The 20,426-nt window shown below is 40.5% G+C and overlaps 1 protein-coding gene across 1 annotated transcript; it reads left to right on the forward strand.

Moving 5' to 3' along the window:
* Positions 1–465: 465 nt before the first annotated feature.
* On the forward strand, positions 466–20,140 carry micall2b (mical-like 2b). The gene is made up of 16 exons (XM_069167918.1): positions 466–810; positions 3,540–3,588; positions 5,144–5,285; positions 5,390–5,577; positions 5,846–5,973; positions 7,599–8,357; positions 8,467–8,675; positions 10,604–10,670; positions 11,264–11,403; positions 11,660–11,724; positions 12,444–12,567; positions 12,694–12,784; positions 14,823–14,896; positions 14,983–15,097; positions 16,381–16,427; positions 18,246–20,140. Exons 1-16 carry the CDS (start codon positions 668–670, stop codon positions 18,320–18,322), a joined length of 2,418 nt encoding a protein of 805 aa, XP_069024019.1. The 5' UTR covers positions 466–667; the 3' UTR covers positions 18,323–20,140.
* The last annotated feature ends 286 nt before the right edge of the window (positions 20,141–20,426 follow it).

Consider the following 20,426-nt stretch of genomic DNA (forward strand, 5'->3'; position numbering starts at 1 on the left):
TTTTTTTTTTTAATGACCTGAGGAGGGTCATTAAATGACACAATTACACACAATGGTGGTTTTTTTTTTAAAGGCAGCTGATTGTAGTATTCTTTGTGGTAACATGACATTTGCTCTATAGCAGCATTAGAAGGAGGAAGGTAAAAGAAAATAAATATTATTAATAGATTTTGTGGTGATTATATTTATGGGTGAATTTGTACTCCTAATTCGACTTTATATGCCCAACATCTTTTTCCTATGGCCCTGACATTGGTGTATGTAGGGCACTGGGACACACACAGACACACACACACACACACACACACACACACACACACACACACACACACACACACACACACACACACACACACAGACAGACAGACAGAAAGAGTTAAAAGGAACACATAGGCGGGGTGAACTCCACCCACGCCGCGTCAAGATCGACCTTTCGCAGGTGTCTCAACCAGTTTAACTTCACCAACTCGGAAGGTGATTCCCGCAAGCACACTCCTGCTGCCTCTCGTGTACTTGGAACCGATCCTGCGTCCTGCGGAAAGTTTCTGGAGTTTGTCTGTGGAGGGAGGGAGGAGCAGGAGGGGGGAGAGGAAGCTCCGTGCGTACCACCGCGGCGCTGCTGCTGCTGCTCTCTCGCACGGATCAGTCCGGGCTCTGAGCTCCGGGGATGTCGGCGGTGAAGGCTCTGCAGCAGTGGTGCCGGGTCCGGTGCGAGGGCTACCGGGATGTATCCATCACCAACATGACCACGTCGTTCAGGGACGGCCTGGCTTTCTGCGCCCTCATCCACAAACACAGACCCGAACTCATGTAAGTGGCGCTGACGGCTCGACAACAAAGCAGGAATTGAGCGAAGTTTGGACTGTCCGATGTTAAACCGCATGTTTTATTAAGCTGCGTGTAGTCTGGCTGTTTACAACATGTACAGAGAAGACAAGAGTTCCGTGTTTTACTTTGCAGCTTTACAGTAAGTTTTTAGTACTTTTAATGTGAAGGAAAACAAACCTCACAGGTCTGCAGGAAAAACAGGAGAAGGAGCTCAGCTGTGGACTCCGTGGAGCTCAGGGACCAAAGGGGCCCATGTGCAACCATCACACTGGACCCCAGGTGGTCTTCACGGAGGGACACTTACCATTTTGGGGGTGTTGGAGACCGCATTATACAATTAGACTGGATTTTATTCCTCTGAGCAGCATATCAATAATGTGATTGGACATTTTATTCATCTCTGTGCCTGATACACTGCAGCGATAATCAAGAAGTCAGAATTAAACAAAATTACACCCTCTCAGGAATTTTAGGTTTCAGGCAAACCGTTGTGGTTAACCTTGATTGCCCATGTTGCTGCATATTTGAGGCATTAGCTCATCTTTTCATATGCAAATTAGGTTTGTAGAAAACTTCTGGGGGATTTGTGGTAAACCACCAGACCATGTTTACCAGTTGCAGCCAACTTTGGCCAACTCTCGTGGCAACATGTTTTGGCAAAGTCCATTGTTTGCTGCAAATCAGCTCCAAATCTGCTGCAACTATTTTGCTTTTGCAAGTGAAGACTTGAAAGCTGTCTCATAAAGACCTGAACTCATACTTGAAGAAAATCTACTGAGATCAAAGAGCCAACAGATAGCAAATAATGGATGAAACAGAATATTTTACTCTGAAAACCATGTAGAAATTTACAGGAGTAATTTGAAAATCTGCACCCAGTATTCACTTTTGAAAACACATGACTACATCTTGTTGACATTAGTGTGAAGGGTTACAATTGTGGAGGTAGAAGGACAGAGAAGAGTTGTCGAGAGAGCACAACATCCCTGGAGAGCTTCACAGCAGCTTGTTGGGCATCAGAAAGACAGACGGTGTCCTCCAGGCCTGTTGATGAGTCTCTCGATGCCCAGTGCCAAGTTCTTGACTCCTCATCCACAGCTGTTGACTGCTCCTTTCCGCTGCCTCTGAAACAGACTTTACACACAAGTTCTTCCCTTCTGATCCCCGGACGTCTAAGCAGCTCGATGATGTAGAGTTCATCGAGCTCACCAGCAAACTCTGGAAGTAATGTGAGTCGGGTAGGGGTCAGTCAGGGGTCAGGTGAATCTGACCTGTTGCCCTGATGATGAGGAGACCTTTCTGGTCTTCGGGGCTGGAATTTTGGTGAATTTTGTTTTTGCTCTCCAGTGCTGGCACGAGGCTCTTTTTGTTTTGTTTTGGTAATGACACCATTTGTAACATCCTTGGTGAGGTTGACCCGTGTGTTTGAGGGAGGCTGGCGTAGAGCTAAGGGCAGACCCACTCTGTCTCCTCTCGAAGAGTAACAGGAAGAGTGACTGAGTAAAAAATACTGACACGGCTTCGCTCAGATCTAAAGATTAAAGTCGAGTAAAAAAAAACAAAACAAAAAACAGGTTACACTTAAATTCAAGAGCGATACTGAAACATTCAGGATACCAAAGCAGATGAATCAAGTCTGAATGTAATCCAGCATTATTTGTTTCTATGATAGCTATTAATCTTGCATATTTAATTATTAGTCATATATATTGAGAAAAATTGGTGTCAAGCAAAATAAAAACAAAAATCTAACAGCTTTGTGAGGAAAACGTAAAAATGTCAATAACTTAAATAAAACTGAAGTGGGTTAAGTTAGTGTCCTGCAAACTCATCCAGTTTAGGGCTACAGCCAGTAATTATTTTCATTACTGCTCAAACTTTTCTTTTTTTGATAATGCAATTGACTGTTTAGTCTTTAAAATGTCAAAACATTTAAAAATCAAATAACGCTGGTAGCTCACAGCGAAGTGTTGACATTGACTTTTTAATTGGTTTTGTCTGACGAACCGTCAAAGACTCCGATATTTAGTTGATAATAACATAAAACTAACTCAAATTGTGTCAGCAGATGCTTCACATTTCACAGGCAGGAACTAGTGTTGTTGTGTTAAAAAGGAAAAGATCTGGATTTTTTGTTTTGATAAGAGGAGGGGAGTTTCCACCAGGGAACAAAGGTTAATATCACTTGGCACAGGTTGGTCGGTCCATGTTGGGCCGTGGATTCATTTTTGAGATATTCCAAAGCTTTTACTCATCATCTCGAGAACTGAACTTTGGTCAGTTTCACATACAGATGCCTGGTTTTGTTCCAGAGAGGTCATCAGACAGACACAAATGTCATTTCAAGAAGAGACGCGGCTGCTCCGCTTCTCTCCACTCCACTTCTTCCTCTCAGCCGGACCAGAATGGCGACACATTTCATGTTTACACGGGATCGGACTCTAAACACTGGTTAATGGCTTCGCTCCAGTTTGCTTAATATAGAAACTGTGATGAATTCAGACTGAGCTTTGTGTTAGTTTCACTTTTGGACCAGTGGGATCAGTGACTCATCTGTCACAGAGCTCATCTGTCACACTCTATGCTGAAGTGAGGAAGCTAAGCATGATTAAACAACACATGTTCAGTCTGTGCTGATTGTAAACAAATGACAGAGAAGAAGTTTGATCATTTTGTTGCTCATGGTTTTTTTTTTTCTTTCTCTTTTGCAGCCATTTTGATTCTCTGAGGAAAGAAAATGTCTACGAGAACAACAAGCTGGTGAGACGTGTTTACACCCTGCAGTCTGACCCCTTAATGTTTCAGATTTTTTTTTTTGTTGTATTTCCTGAATGCACACAGGCTTTTAGTAGAGTAGCTCTCTTAATTCGGACCCTCCATCCTTTATGGCTCTACATCTCCACACAGGATGAATCCTACTGACTTTAATGGTCTCATGACCTTTCATCTCACTGCAGGTGGATATTGTTGATTTTTTTTAGATTTAACTTTTGCCCCCTGAAAGGCCTAAACACACAATGTGACAAATAAACGACATGAAAATGCGAAATACTCGCTTCTGAATTTTCTGCTTTAAAACTATTATTATACGGACAGTGATGCAACTTTGTGACAGTCGTTCAAAAAAGTTTTGATTAGATTAAGTGATCTGGTCACGGAAGATTTCACACTTCATACCGATACTTCATCCATATTCATGATTATTTAGCTTGAGTTAACATTGTGTTGTCTAATTAGAAAGCTTCCGGTTTTCAACTGTAGGTCAGATGAAACATTTGAACTGAGGTTGTCACCTTTTTATTAAAAACTTTAGAGTAAATGATAAATGAAGTCCAAAAATGATGAATCTATAGATAACAAAAGTGTCTGGAAGCTGTGAATTGTTTTTACATGTGTCGACTCTGGATGTCGCATCAGCACCATGTGATGTTGGGTAAATTTGAAAAGTTCAGAGTGTTTAAATCTGGGCACTTTGATTTTGGCTGCTTTGCTACATGTTTTTTTTTAACTTTAATTTTCTCCCTGGAGCCTCATTATCAGACTATCAGCTCTGTGATTGACTGAAGATCAACATCTTATTAAACTAAAAAGCTAAAATTTGCAATATTTACATGACACTATTTTGGATTTCAACTGAAACAGCAGGTTGGTTAATCAAACAACAATAAACTGCAACAGACTTGAAGTGTTGCAGGGAACAGAAAAGTAAACGGTGTTGTTATGACTCCCTCAGTTATCTGAATACTGATTAAGTTTTGCCTCTGGTGCCCGTTGGCATGCCTCTTCTTGTTGTTTTTCTTCCATGAAATTGGTGAATGCGAGTCTAGGTTGGAAATTCCTGACTCACTACTCACTATTGACTGAACAATACTGATAGCACTTACATTTTTATGTAAGATGGACAAGACAAGGACAACAAAACTTAAATTTTAAAGAGCAAAGAATATGCTAACATTCATACTGTAGATACAAAAGAAATTAAATACAGTTTTAAAGCTCCTTTAAAGAATATACCAGCATTTATCTGCATTTTTATTTTTTTTGCTCAGGGTTAGCAAAACACTTGCCAGAAGCAAAAGATAAACTCCTTAAATTTTAAAAGAAGAGCTATTATTTTAATTATCTAACATAATTCTTTCTCTGGGACAGCCGTACTCAGAAAGAATGCCTCAGAGGTCGTCTCTGGAGCCTGTAAAAACGCCGCGTGTCTGTCGTGGTGGAGGATTTATTGGTACATTGGGCTCCTCTGGATTTAAAAAGAAAATCTACTCTGAACGTCTTCTGTTTTATTGGATAAAGTTGATTTTATTTGCAGGCGTTCAAGGTCGCAGAGGATGAACTGGGAATTCCTGCGCTGCTGGATGCAGAAGACATGGTGGCTCTTAAGGTTCCTGACCGCCTCAGTATCCTGACATATGTCTCACAGTACTACAACTACTTCCACGGACGCTCCCCGAGTGAGTATTAGTAATGTCTCACTGCATCCGTCTCTGCTTTTTGTCCAGCTCCCCTCGTCTCATGTGTGCGCGCGTGTGTGTGTGTGTGTGTGTTTTGGACACAGTTGGCGGCCTGGGAGGCATAAAACGTCCAGCTGAGGGCCCAACCGAGGAGCCGTCTGGGAAGAAGAACCAGCCGGTGGTGTCTAAGGTGTTTCCCTCCTCCAACCCCGCCAGAGAGAACAGTCCTCCTCGCTCCTCCAACATCACAAGGCCTTCTCCTTCCCCGAAACAAACCAGAAGCTCAACGCAGGTAAACTTTGCTGCCTGAATACCTCATACTACATTTGATGGTGGAAAAAAGCTCCTACAGTCTAAAATGTCTCGGTTCTGTCTTGACTCATCAAAAATGTGGAAGTTTACGCGTCAGGTGACCTTAATAGCCATAAAGATGTGTCACTCTGTCTGTGCCAATAGACGGAACAAAGTGCTATTACAAAATATACAAAAGCCAATATTGCATCCTGTTACTTGTCATGAATGACGTTCCCCTCTCCCCCCCTCTCTTCTCTCTCTTCTAGGATGTTGTGGTTGAGAAATCCCACCAGACAGGCACCCTGAGTAACAAATGTGTGTCCTGTAACAAACACGTTCACCTGGTGCAGCGACATTTGGTGGAGGGGAAACTCTACCACAGGAACTGTGCAAAGTAAGAGCCTGCGACGAAGATAATCTTTGTGTAATTTAGTTTAATCACAGTGAACCTGGAGTTCACCACCAGAATAGCAAAAGACTAATAAAATTTGATTAAATGAATATGGATTAAAATTTTGGTTGAGCAAACTCAGAGTGAAAATGAATGCAAATCACAATTAGATTTTCTAATTCTGTCTTCAAACCTCAGACATTTCAAAGTGGGTTGACTTTATTTAATGACTTTTTCCATTAACTGTGTGCCTATCATATGCTGTAGCATACGTCAGTTCATTTATCCTGTTTTAATATTTACAGTTTTTATTTCCTAATCACCTATGTCAAAGAATAATTTATGCCTAATGTTATTTAATTAGTTAGTAAATTACTATTTATGTACAGTTTATTATTCAATGACTTTATCTGGACCTCTACAGCGTTAAAACAAAGATAAACTTGTTTAGATAAATTTAAAAAAGCATTATACCACCATGAATCATTTTAAGGTCACATGAATTTCACTCGTTAGAGGCTGCAGAGGCCACATTTACTGCTACTCTGCTGACCTAGTTAGCGGCAACATGTACACTCAAAGAAAGGTGTCCAGCATTGCTCAACGTCACTCCTCCGTAGTTCAGCTTTTATACAGTGTGACAAACAATTGACAGTCACCCCCATTTCCTCTGTCTATCTGATTTTGTAGATAGTACTGAGTGAGGTTGTAGGTCACAAGATAAAGGTCCAGAGATGTTGTAACTGAGACTATACAACCACGTTGCGCAACAGATAAATGAGTACATCTCGCCTGAGACAATAGGAACATGTTGTGCAACAGATAGACCAGCCTCTGAGTAATTTTTCAAACAGAAATCGAAGATAGTACACCCGCCCACCCATAGCGGAAACCTGATTGTACCACAGGCCTGTCAATCAAACAGACAAACCCTCAACATACGACTTTGTAATGCTTAATTTCTAATTAATGACGGGATTATTTTCAGATCCAACCACCAGAAAACTAAGAAAGGGTTTTAGCAAATGACACATTTATGACTTGTGGCAAACATGTATTGACTTTATATTTAATGAGAGAAGTTGAATGGGAGTCTATGGAGCCGGAGGCTTTTTTGGGCACTTGCGGCACTCGGTGGTATCGCAGCTTAATGCACTTCTGCATCAGCCTCATTTTTCAGACCTGGATGCTACGTCCACTTTTATATACAGTCTGTGGTTTATCGGTTGTTAATTTTTTCTCATAAAAGAAAAGATTGATGTATATATATATATATATATATATATATATATATATATTTTATTTTATTTATTTTTTTGTTTTTGTTTTGGTTAACAGTTTTTAGGATGTTGAACCAACATTTTTCAAATACAAAAAACAGGGAAAAGTGGTCAAAGTAACTTTAATTTCACAGTTATGGCATCATAACGTTCATATGCTAAAAGTAAAATGTTAAAAAGTCAGATTCAGGTTTTAACTCAATTTTGAGCTATCCTATTTCTCTCTGTAGCTTGTATGGCAGCGTAGCTCTGAAGAGGCTGAAACGGCTGTAATGGCAGCTCTGAATGGCCAGTTTGCGGGAGAATTTCCTTTTTATAACTATATGTGTTGTCCTTTCTGTCTTTCAGGTTACTATCATCTACAAACACATGTGCACCTCTTCAGGACTTCCCCTCTAACACCCAAGTCTCCACGTTCACTCCTCTGTCAGGCTCCAGTAAAACCAGTACTCATACACCCTCCAAAGTGAGACCAACATGGCAGGCAGAAAAAAACAGCAACCCTTCCAGCATCGCCAACAGCTTTTCGACTTCCTCTCCCTCCCCGCCTGCGTCTGCTCTCTCCTCTGCCGCTAAAGAACATCAGACAACTTCTGTCTCCAAACCCACAGCTCCACGTGAGACGACCTCCACACCAACCGCTCCTATCAGCACCAGACCCACTGCTGCTCCTCGTACCTCAACCGCTGCGGCCAAGACGCTACAGTCCAAGCTCAGCTTCTCCCAGTCAGATAGCACGGCTCACTGTGAAGAGAAAAAGACTACCAGCGTCACCCTTGATATAAATAAAGGTCAGAGTGTGAGTGGTAAGGCACAGGGGGCCACAGCGGGTCAGGCTGTTGCTGTGGTCGTAAACATCGGTGCTATTGGAAGAAAAGAGGCAAATGAGAGCTTGGATAAGGGTGGAGATAAGGGTGGAGATAAGGGTGGAGATGCAGCTAAAGCAACTGGCACGGCCGGGAAGGTGAAGTCAAAACAGGAAGATGGTGAAGGTGTGAAGACAAAAGCATCAGCAGCGTCCTTCATCTCCAAGAAACTGTCAGAGGAGAACAACAATAACAACAGCAAGCCATCGTGGACGACTGTAGCGCTCAAGAAAACTGACAAGTAAGGAATCTCATGCACAACAGCAAATGAATAAACTTTACTTCCTGCTTTGGTCTGACCTCTATTGGTGAAAAGTGGTATTTAATATAAGTTCCTCACTTTTATTCAGACCTCAGTCCCAAGTGGAGACGCCGAAGAGGGAGACGCAGAGTGTCAGAGGGAGGGTGAGGCTGAAAGCAGACCCGTCCATCCTCGCTGACCTGCAGGCTCCGGACCTCCCGAGCTCTGCGCCGAGCCCGGCCGCCAGGACCGGACTCGGCGCCAGGACTCCAGACAGAGGAGCCTCGAAGCCGAGGAGTCAATCACCCAACACCTCAGGTTAAACTGACACACTTCTCAACTGTGCGTAGACGGGTTGTGTTGTTTTGGTATGCAGGGTTTCCCTCAAGAATCGTGTCCCAGCTGTTCATGATTAATCCAGTTGGTAAGATTGTAGCCTAAACAATAATCAGACTGAGTAAATAGAGTTTGATGTGTGAAACAGCACAAAGGCTATCAGGTTGTTACAATGTTAAAAATAGAGAAACGCGGGTATGTGTGTGACAAAAGTGGGATGTGTTGTATGTATGCTGGCGGCGCTTTGTTTTTGGGCTTTCTACTATATTGGCAGGTGCAGGCAAAATCCCTGTATTGCATAACTAAAATTGATTTCCAAAGCAACAAAAAACCTCTTTACACGTGTAAAGTAATGTTGACAAAATTATATGATATTGATTTCACAAGACGATCAAAGAAAAAACAAATAAAATCCACAATAACCGCTTACTTTTATAACTGTTACACACTGCACCTGCACTCTGCACAGGTCCTGGATCACTGCTTTAGTTAATTTAGTTAATAGTTACAAGACAATAATAATAATAATAATAATAATAATAATAATAAATATATATAGAACATATAAGGCAAACATAAAGATAGAAATTTAACAAAATAAACCCAACTTAAATCGGCAGGGAATTCAGCAAAATAAAATGTTCAGTGGAAAAAAGAATCTGCAAACTAATTGCAACACGGCACCAATTAATCTGCTTTTGCGTTAAGCGCTGGCTCCATTGGTTTTACACTGAAAGAGCAACACTGTTTAAAATCACAGAGAACAAGAGAATAGAGAAGAAATGTTCACCAGAACTGATTTTATGAATGATCGATAGTGTGGAAGTTCATCAAACCCAAACCAATGTAAAAACAGTTTAAATTTATAGACACATCTTTTCATTGGTAAAAGCACTGACTGCCCAGCTGTCCTGTTGTGTCTATGACGGAGAGGCTTTCCTGATGCCACATTGACACATGGCACTCTTAATGTCTCCTCATTACTTTTACTTCCCACTTCTGCAGAAAGTAGCTCCATTATTTTCAAGCTACTTCATTAGAGTCTCTGTTGGAATCAAACACACGGCAGGACACTGTAGATACCTTTAAAAAAAAGACTCAAGAACCACCCTCATAGCGACCTGATATTACACTAAGTTGTGTAATACACTCGTCGGTCAACAGAGGAGGCCGTGCCACGCAAGGTGGCTTTTGTTTAGGCACTAAAACCCACATGGTTAGGTTTAGAAGAAGATCATGGATTGGGTTAAAATAAGTTATTTTACGTAAGTGAGGTTGCGTTCGTTATCGATTTATTAAATCTATGTTACAAGTTAAACATGTTATGTATGTAAGTTCCCTAAAAGAAATCCAGGTTGAGTTTTACCGATCGTCTGGGTGAAAGTGTTTGTCCCATCCAACCACCCACAATCTCCGCCCTACGCAGACTTTATCACTCTTTGTACTTCATTACACAACCTCCCTCCGCGACCCTGGTCCAACATGTGTACTACTCCTGCCTAGGCAAGGCAAACATGACGCTGACACGGTGTCCTCTAGTAGACAGCCAGGTGTATTACATGCACGATCCTGAGCTGCTTTCAAGTGTTTTCTGCGACTAGTATTCTTTTGATTTATCTCTGTTTTATTTATTTTTACAACGCGACTCTATTTGTCATGACTGTTTTATTTTATTGTGAAGTAATTCAAGACTTCTGATCTAGGAAGTACTTCCAGGTTGAAGTTAATACACCCTTTTAATAATGTTCTGCCCCTTGTGTGGTTGACCTCTGTGTTGGTGGAAACTTCCACCTCAATATAACAAAAGAAAAAAAGGGGAAATGACATTGAATATTAGACGGTCCACGAATGTGATTAAAGAAGTGAACCAGGAAGTGAAAAACACTAAAGTTTGACTTCTTTCTTCTTAGCGGTATCAGAAAACAAGTCTCCTGCGGACTGGAGGTCGATGCTCAAGCCGGTCTCCGAAGGAACAAAGTGAGATCTGTTTTATTGACTTCATTTATTCTGTGTTGTCACTTTTTTTAAATTTTTTAAATTTTTTAATTTTTTTTATATGTTTCTAGGTAATTGCTATCTCTTAATGGCTCCTGTTTCAAATTTCATAACAACAGGCAGTATCTGTACGTAAGTGGGCTCGCAGCATATCGACATCATGAAGCATTAACTGTATGAGCTCCGTTGTTCCCTCCTGATGTCCCGTCCATCCATCCATCCTGTGATCCAGTCTTTCATCCATTTCTCCAAGCGTTCCTCCCACATGACGCCCGTCCCTGCTGCTCCTCCAAATGGCCCAGCCATCATTTGTAGTCGGAGCTTTCAGTCTCTGCTCTTCCGCCACATGCATGCGAGCCCCAAATGGTGTCAGGACTGAGTAGTGTCCTCCGTGGTGCAACATATGCTCGGTGCTCAGAGTTCCTCTCCCCACATGACCTTTCCTCTCGCTCTCATGAATCACAACTAAGGACTGTAGCAAGGCGGAGAAGGGACTACTTGTAGGAGAAGATAAATTGACGTTAATTCGATTCTCTCGCTTTCTCTTCGTCTGTTCATCCTTCATCCATCCACAGACCTGCTGCGCCTTCACAGTCCTCCACTAAACCGTGGTCTAATGGAGCTGGAAAGGCTTCAGAGCTTTCTGTTGGGCCTTCCTCCCCTTCTTCTTCTCTGCCCGGCCCGAGCATTTCTGTCACTCCACCAGCACCAAAGGGTAAGAACATGGTCAACTGTGCTTCAACACATTTCAATGTGAGATAGTCAAACAGTGACGGAGGAATACTCGTACGCTTCATCTCTTCCTCGTTCTTCTGTCTTTCATTGTGGACATGACATATGTTTCTATACCAAATTATCTTCCTCACAGTTCACTGTTAATCATACCTCTCAGGGTTTCCGTTTCCTTCTCATCTTTATTCTCAACATGCTTTACAAAATAATTTTCTTCATTTTATCTCTTACTTTTTTAGGATTTCAAAATGGCCAGAAAGAACAAACTTCAAATGGTACCAAGTCGGACCCAAAGATTTCCAAGGTATTCAACCTCAGAAAATATGTTTTCTTCAAAATGTGACTTTTTTAAACAGACTCGCTTTTTAGAACAAGGATGATTTAGAAGATGAAACCTTGAGCAAAACAGTGTTAATTATTAATGCGCTACACTAAATACTGCACACTCCATTTTATATTGGCCAGATGATTTTATTGGACGATATTGGCCTTTCACAGATATATCAGATATGTTGGGCAATACTGCAGAAAAAAAAAACACTTTGTAGTTATTCATAACGATCAAGTCCTCGGTGTTCACTGATGTTGGTGTGGACAATAAACTGTAAATATCTTTGTTGGCCAATATTTCTATTGGAGTTTTTTTTACTCCCTAATATCTGTATCGGCCCCCAGAAGTCCCGTATCGGTCGGTGTCAAGTATTCGCTTTTATTTTTAATAACATGTGGGAATTACTGAATTATTGGGTTCCTCTGTTTAATGCTGTAAAGTTCTGCTGTAAGGACTTTAATGTGTTAAGTGCCATGAAATAACCTGTGTTGGGATTTGGCGCTATATAAATAACATTTATTTAATTAATATTACAATCTAATAAATTATGATATAAAGTTTTGGTGCACACTAAATAGGATGTCATTTAATTACAGCACTGAGATCCCTGAGTTATTACAGTGTTGTTATATGTTTTGGTTCACATCTTCCATTTAATGCAGTATGCCCGTGTTTGTGTGTCACACCTGTAGACGAAGCCAGACTACATTCCCAAAGACGACATCATAAAGGAGCTTCAGGAGATCGAAGATAATTTGAACGAGATGGAGAAGAGAGGAGTGGAGCTGGAGAAGAAGCTGCGCAGCAGCGAGGAAGGTGAGATAAAAAAATGCACATAATGGACGATCGTCCTCCTCCATCGGCGGGTTGTGTGAAAAACAAAAGGCAGATGTAGAAGAAGGGGTGTACCTTGGACTAACGCTGTGTATGTTTGTGTGTCAGAGGGTGACGACGACTCTCTCATGGATGAGTGGTTCAACTTGATCAGGAACAAGCAGGTGTCCATGCGCCGGGAGTCTGAACTGGTCTACATGTGAGTGTATACACACACACACACGCACACGCACACACACACACGCACACGCACGCACACACACACACACACACACACACATGAACACACTTAGAAAAGGGGCATGCCACTATTTAGTGATTAGTGAAACAGACTTGTGGCCAGAAGGTTGACAGTTTGAATTCCCAGTGTCCTCCCTCCTCCGTCCCTCAGCAGGACGTCCTGGAACAAGGCAGCTCACCTCCCACCGGCTGCTGGGAGCCAACAGAAGCATGAAGCAGGATGCTGCTTAAGACAGCACAAACACTGCAATGAGTCTTTGATAAATATTAGAGACGCGTAGAGATGTTGGACAATTTTTGGTTAATAACTAAACAGCAGTTAAAGTAGAAAGATTTAACTGCTCTAATCAATGTTTCTACGTTAATAAAGGATACAATGACTACATATTGGGGCTGATTTACTAAAGGTTTGCGTGTAAAATCACGTGCAAACTCCACAACACCGGCAAAAAAATGTCCAAGCTGATCTACTAACGATGTGCAGTGAAGATTGCGTCTTCCAAATGTGCAATTTAACACATTTTGCGTGTTTGCCTGCATGCATATGTAATATTGGGCGTTTCTACTTGAACGTGCAAAATACTGAGAGGGGAAATGCAAATAGAATAGAATATTTACTAAACCTCAAGGTAGAAATAGGAGAATTGATTGCGTGTTTATTTTAGTACGACTGAAAGGAACGTATTAATCAGAATCACATCTGGAGAGACGGCTGCTCTTATTGTGGTGAGAAGGAGACGCAGAGAAACCAAAGAATACGCGTGGTTTTACACCTGGGTAAAGATTTTTGATGCCAGAAGCATGAATTATTGAGACATATTGTCTTTCCAGTGATAATATTTCTGAGTCATTGAATGAACTGAATGATGATTTAAAGCCAACAACAAGGAGGAGCCATGAAATACCAGCGATGTCAAAACTTCTTACGACTCAGCATTTTCCTGCCTCTGGGTCGTTCCAGCGTATCGCTGCTTGGATATCCCATCAGTCCCGTTATTCAGGTGTGCTGTCACAGGAACTGAATGTGTCCCGCAGAATTTACCCTACATGTAGGCCTACATAAGGTTCCCTTACATTCGCGAGGCACTGAATGAAAAGTCACCTGCTTATTACAGAAAGACCTGCTGATCGGTGTTTTAGAAGCATCTCAACCACCGGCCCTCCTCTTTTATTTGCCGACATTTTATTACGAGCCATTATTATTTTAAGTTTTTTCCGCCTAATATCTTGCCATCTTCTCATAATTTCATCTATTTCTCTTTTTGTTATTGCCATGGCCTTGACTTCCTCACTGATAATCTCCTATGTAGAGTTTTGTTCTTGTTATATTCATATTTATTACTTTCAATGGGATTAGATTTACTTTTGCTTTTGCTTCTGTGGTCGTTCTGTTAGAACAACCAGAATCACTTTAACACATGCAAATAACTCATTTAAATAAAGAGATTTGCACCTGATATCAAAGAATCAATTACTCTTAGTAAATCACCCGCAAAACGGGTGCAAAATGAATGTGCAAACTTTTGGAATAAACACGCAATTTCTCACCCTTTATTTGATATCTTAGTAAATCAGGCCCATAGTGTTAAAGGGGTTGCTCATAGTGACAAACAGAGAAATACAACTTACATACGGATACAATTGAGAGACGCACGTGGTATGAGATTTTGTAAAACTGCACATTTGGTTGTATTTTCACCATACTCTCTGGCCAACAGTGTGAAATATCACAAACAGAAAAGTTGATGACCAAACATTGTGAGGACGGGTTGAAACATCGACTAAGAGATCCTCCTTGTAGACATATTTCCCTCCCCAACATGATTATGGCTGAAAGTTGGATCACTGAATCCAGAAAAAAAATTGTTTTACTTAACTTTCCACCAAATTTGACTTTTTAATATCCTGAAATCCAAATAACAAACCGGGGACTAGAAACATACTCCACTTGGTATACAATGGAACATTTTTCTGTTTGTCTGTTTTGTTGTGTGTAGTGGAAAAACCCAGGACCTGGAGGAACAGCAGCCCAGTGTAGAGCAGGAGCTCAGGACACTGATGGAAAAATCAGGTGAGGGCTGCAGGGGAGGAGAGTGAACTCGGTCCACGACAGAAGCGGAGCACATGTCTGTGACTAAAATATGTTTGTGTGTGCAGAACATTTGAAGACGACCAGGGACAGAAAGAGAGAACAGCAGCTGATGGAGAAACTGATGGAGATCGTCAATGACAGAAACGCCATTGTGGAGGGGCTGGACGAGGACAGACTCAGGTGTGTTTCTAGACAGATAACAAGAGACAGTGAGTTTAAGTATAACGGTTTTGGTGTCAGGGTTTATAATGTAGCTCCATATTGGATGAACAGTATAAAACTTGAGCTCTTATTATACACGGTTCACAGTTTTAAGACTGATTCTAAACCAAGATTTTTTTAAAAGCCAAACAGGTCATGTTGGTCACATGACTTCAGCACAAGTAAAAATCCCCAAAAATAAGCAAGAAGTGAAAAATGCTGGAGTAAAGAAGTAGTACTTTTTCTTTTTCTTTTTAATCATTGGTACCTGTCGTTGTCAGATGTTATTTTGTTCATTTCAGTAATACTTTTTTATAATAAAGTTGTTATTTATGTCATATCTTCCCTGTTCAAGGGCAAATTGAAATTTTAACTTATAGATTTCAATATTCAGTGCCAATAAATGGCTCTTCTTCTCCTTGATAAGGTGGATTATTGAACTGTGATTTATCTTGTACTATAAAAGTGGCACCAGTGGCATGAAATGAACAGAAAAAGACACAATGTTAGATGGGAATTAATTGTCAACTAAATCTTCACGATCGAGGCAGCCCTGTCATTGACTACAAAGGATTAAAGTCCAACTAGTGACTATAACAGTTTTGATGAAGTTTATTTATATTTGTCCAATACTAATGTTTAAAAAATTACTACAGTTTCAGTCCTTTGCAGCTGATGTGGATGTAAAGTGTCAGCACATTGACCTTATAGTAATTCTAAGGCTAGTTGATAAAAAATGATTTGGCTTTCTTGAAGAAAATTGTACTTTCTTGATTCTTGTTGTTCTGGGTTTTATACCCTCATGGTTGAAATCCACTTATTGTAAGTCGCTTTGGATAAAAGTGTCAGCTAAATGAAATGTAATGTAATTTGTAGAACTAATGTTGTGTTTTGAGCAAATGTACAAAATATTCACTGTTAACAGCTTCTCAAATTAGAGAATTGGGATTTTTCTGTGGATTTTGGACTGATTGTTAGACAAAACATGTTATTTGAAGGTGTCACTTTGTGCTCTGGGAGATTGTGATGGTCAATATTTCATAAACTAAATGTTAAACAATGACTACAGAAACAATTTACCAAGATGTAGAGCATCATTGTCATCGTTTCTTTTCTATCCAGTTGACTTGGGTGCGTCACCATCGTAGTACTTCCAGTATCGCTGAATGTATGAATACAGTGTGTATGCAGTGCACGCTCACACAGGGAAGCACTGTTGATGATCTGTTTGCTTTTTGTTCCTTCTCGCTTCATCTTCTCAGGGAGGAAGAGGAGGACGAGGAGCTGGACAAAATGATGATGAATTTGAGTGAGTATGTCCAAACCCCCCCCCCCCCCCACCCACCCACCCACCCTGGCCCCCACCCACCCCGCTCGATTCATTAGTTATCACAACCTCTGTGTCACTACAACTTAGTTGCCTTATAAATTATCCAATTAAGGATTTCCATCATGGACACCTATAATTGAAGTAGATAGAATTCTCTCTGTGGTTTATGGATGTGTGTTTCTCTCTCTCTCTCTGTGTGTGTGTGTGTGTGTGTGTGTGTGTGTGTGTGTGTGTGTGTGAGAGAGAGAAAACTCTTTTTTTTAAGGGTGCCACTAGGCGATGTTTTCATCTCATTTGATCTAATGACTGCTAATGGAAAATGCATCAAACAAAATGCTCCCCCTCTTTCTTTTTTTTTTGTCAGCAGCGTTCCCGTTAGACAAATGGATAATGCAGCCAGTTAATTTGACCCTTTGATAGAACAGAGTTAAAGCCGGCTTCATTTGCAATTCATGACTGGAAAGCAGGGCTGAAATTGAGCAGATTTATTGAACTTCAGTGAAAAGGTCGTTATGTTACAGCGAGTGAATGCCGACCGTGGGCTAAAGACCAGCCATTTCAATTTAATGTATTCATAAAGTTAATGCCAAAGTTTCACAGTTCACTCTCAGTCTGAGTGCAGTCATGTGTTAGTTTACACACGTTGTCACATAGTACAGAATAGATTTTTCAGGATACACATCCTCTTTGAGATCGAGGCCACAGAACATTTCCTTTTTTGATTGGCTGGTAGGTGTCAAGACATCTCAAAAAGGGTCGCTGTCAAGCAGCAACCTCTGGAGCTGAAAAATGAAGCCAGTGTGGAGCTACCAAAAACTGCAGTTCCTTTGAATGGCCACTTGTGTCTGGCTCTAAAACCTAATCAGTCCCCATAGAGCCTCATGTTAAAGACCCCAACTTCACAGTAAAAAATGAACACCTTTACAGCCTGGTGTAAAAAACTGTTCTGGTCCTGAAAGCTGCTCTCCCTGTTCATGACAACTGCTCAGGAAGTAAATTTTGATATAACTCAACCATTTAAATTGTACTAATGCTTAAAGTTATGCATCATTATGGAAGAGCTTGCTTTGAGTGACAGGTGGGTGCAGTAACAATTGGCTGCCTGCAGGTTTTTAGCAACCAGGCTTCATTCATGCCGCCTCAGCTCCATCCATGCACCACCTTTCCCCATTTCTGGATTAGCCAGGAGTAATGTTATCTTAAAATAGGATGGTGTTTACAGTGTTTACGAGAAGACGCTATGAACAGCGACCTCTTGTGGTGGTCACGATCTCATCATTTTCTGAGTCGTGACATGTTTGCTGATGTTTTCTGGAAGTTAAATTTTCTTCAGATAACAAGTTAATGTATTGTAATTATAATCGTTTAGAGTTTTTCTTTGTAATTTGATAATACATAAGAGGAAAATGTTGATCTTCCCAATGGACTCAACTTCCCCCTCTGACATTATGCCTTCGCAGTTCCTCCATAATGTTATCCACATGCCAGCTTGCTAAACTGTTAAGTTAAAATGTAAAAACCTTTCCTACGGTGGTATAGACTGAGTACTGATTGTAAAGCAGTGATTTTCTAAATAAGAACGCATCATTGAAACTAAACGTGAGTGAGTGAAGTAAACCTTCATCGTGCCTCTTAATCAAGAACCATCAGCTGTGAACACAGAGTCATCAGTTAGCATAACTTTTAAGGGGAAAATCACAGGTCTTTTGTAAATGTTCAATTGGTGTTACTTTGTTTTGTTTAAGTCTGCAGACATAAAGAAATATGAGTGTTTCTCTCTCTCTCTCTCTCTGTTAGACATTAAGAAGGACAAACCAAAGAAAAAGTCTCCGATGTCCAAACTGTTCGGCTGGGGAAGCAAGAAGGACAGATGATGCTCGGCAGAAAATACACACACACACACACACACACACACACACACACACACACACACACACACACACACACACACACACACACACACACACACGTCGCTGTTTCCTGTCTTTGATATTTCTGCTGCTTAACGTCAGTGTGCTCAGCCGGTGATTCACGGGATAACATGAGATATTGTGTGTTTTTTGTGTGTAGCGTGTGAGATCTGTCATCCTCAGCGCTTCTTAAAGAAAAAAAAAAAAAAAAAAAAAAAAAAAAAGCCCTTCCCTCTGTCGACGCCGTCACTCAAGATCTGACGCTACCCCTGCCTGCCTGCTGGTGTAACACACACACACACACACACACACACACACACACACACACACACACACACACACACGATGATGATGTTGAGGGGTTAATGACTCACCACCCGTGATGTGATTGGGTTCAGTGCTCCGGTTGTTAGTTTTAATCCCCTTCTAGTCTTAATCTGTCTACTTAATGCTCACACATACACACTTGCTGTCTCTTTACATCTTCTTACTTGTGCAATTTATTGAAATGTTGGTTAACACTGATGCTAATAGGAGTTAAAGAACAAGACTCTCTGCAGAGGTCCGACAGCTGTCTCTTGCTCTCCGGTCATGTTCTGGTCCAGACTACAAACCACTTGTGACCAAAGTGTGTCTGTAACTTCAGGGTCGCTGCCCGACCTTCCTCTTGTTGTTTACTTGTGTGTTCAGAGCATCAACAGATCATTATTTTGTGTAATGGCCCCCTTTTTTTTTTTTTTTTTTTTTTTTTTTTTGTCAAGCAGTTCCCACCCGGAGGTCATGAGATGGCAGAAAAAAAAAAAAAACCACATGAAATGTCTGCTACACAAAATGATGCATTTTTTAAATTTTTTTTCAGAATTTCTACAAATCTCAGCCCTTTTTTTTTTCTTGTAAATTACTGGCGAATACAAATATGTATTCATTATTTAATTAAGCTGTCAAAACCTACACAGTACATGCAAAACACTTTTATGAGCTCTTCATCTTACCCTCTCTATGATTTAATAGATTTTTCTCGCTGAAGGCGCATCGCAAGAAAATCATGTTCTAGTCTTTCGGTGGATATTTTAGTTTTCTACCAGTTATGAATGTGAAGAGAACGTTTGAAATTTTATGTGATGTTTCATTGGTATTTGGTTGACTTGGCTGTTTGTGATTTTTTTTTTTTTTTTTTTTGGGGGGGGGGGGGATGCAGGAAGTGGTCCACATTGGACCTACATTTGTACATGTTTTTAATATTTCTTGCTGAATTAACTGTATAGTGTCTAAGTGTCATGTTTAGATTTTGTGTGTGTGTGTGTGTGTGTGTGTGTGTGTTTTAATGTTTAACAGAACTATTTGGTAACACACATAATTTGACGTTGTATCAACATTTGTTAATGTTCCCATCCTGATGGTGGCACTTCCAACAGTTTATTATTAATTATTAAAAAGAGAAACTGGCCTGGATTTTAAAATGAAATAGTTTTAGATTTTAATAAAGAGACGACAAACTTAACTGATCATGGTGTTCTCTATGTTAATATTTCATCATACAAAAATAGAGTTGTGGAAGGTCTAACTTCAGTGGTGAATAAATTAGTGAGCAAGTACGGTTCATCAGGCAGTAGCTGCTGCAGGGGCAGTAATGGTGGCTTGATCAGTTTCATATCATATTACGTGAACGTAATTTTAATCCCAATTGATGTCATTTGTTTTGCTAATTTTATTACTGAAATATTACGAGGATTTATTGTCAGTCATTTCAAGTTTTTCACCAGCTGCTATGAAGCTGCAGTGTTTCTGTACAACCACTAGGAGGCAGCATGTGTCCTTCCATGACACTGATGCTCTCGGTGCATGAAACCTTCATGACTGTATATAAAAGGGTCTGTATAAGGAACACACATCTCAGACACAGGGTTACGTGTGGATTTATATTTTTTTACTTTTCAATTTAAACTCTAAAAAAAAGTTTTCAGATTTAGATTTTTCTTCTGGTCACCGCAGCAGACCAGCCTCACTGTCTTCACTTCTTTTTCCATTTTCCTTTACATAAGATGCATGTTGTCATTGATTTATCTTT

Source organism: Embiotoca jacksoni, unplaced genomic scaffold (assembly GCF_022577435.1).
Source record: "Embiotoca jacksoni isolate LCO1_2020_lvr unplaced genomic scaffold, fEmbJac1.0.p SCAF_4, whole genome shotgun sequence".
NCBI lineage: Eukaryota > Metazoa > Chordata > Actinopteri > Embiotocidae > Embiotoca > Embiotoca jacksoni.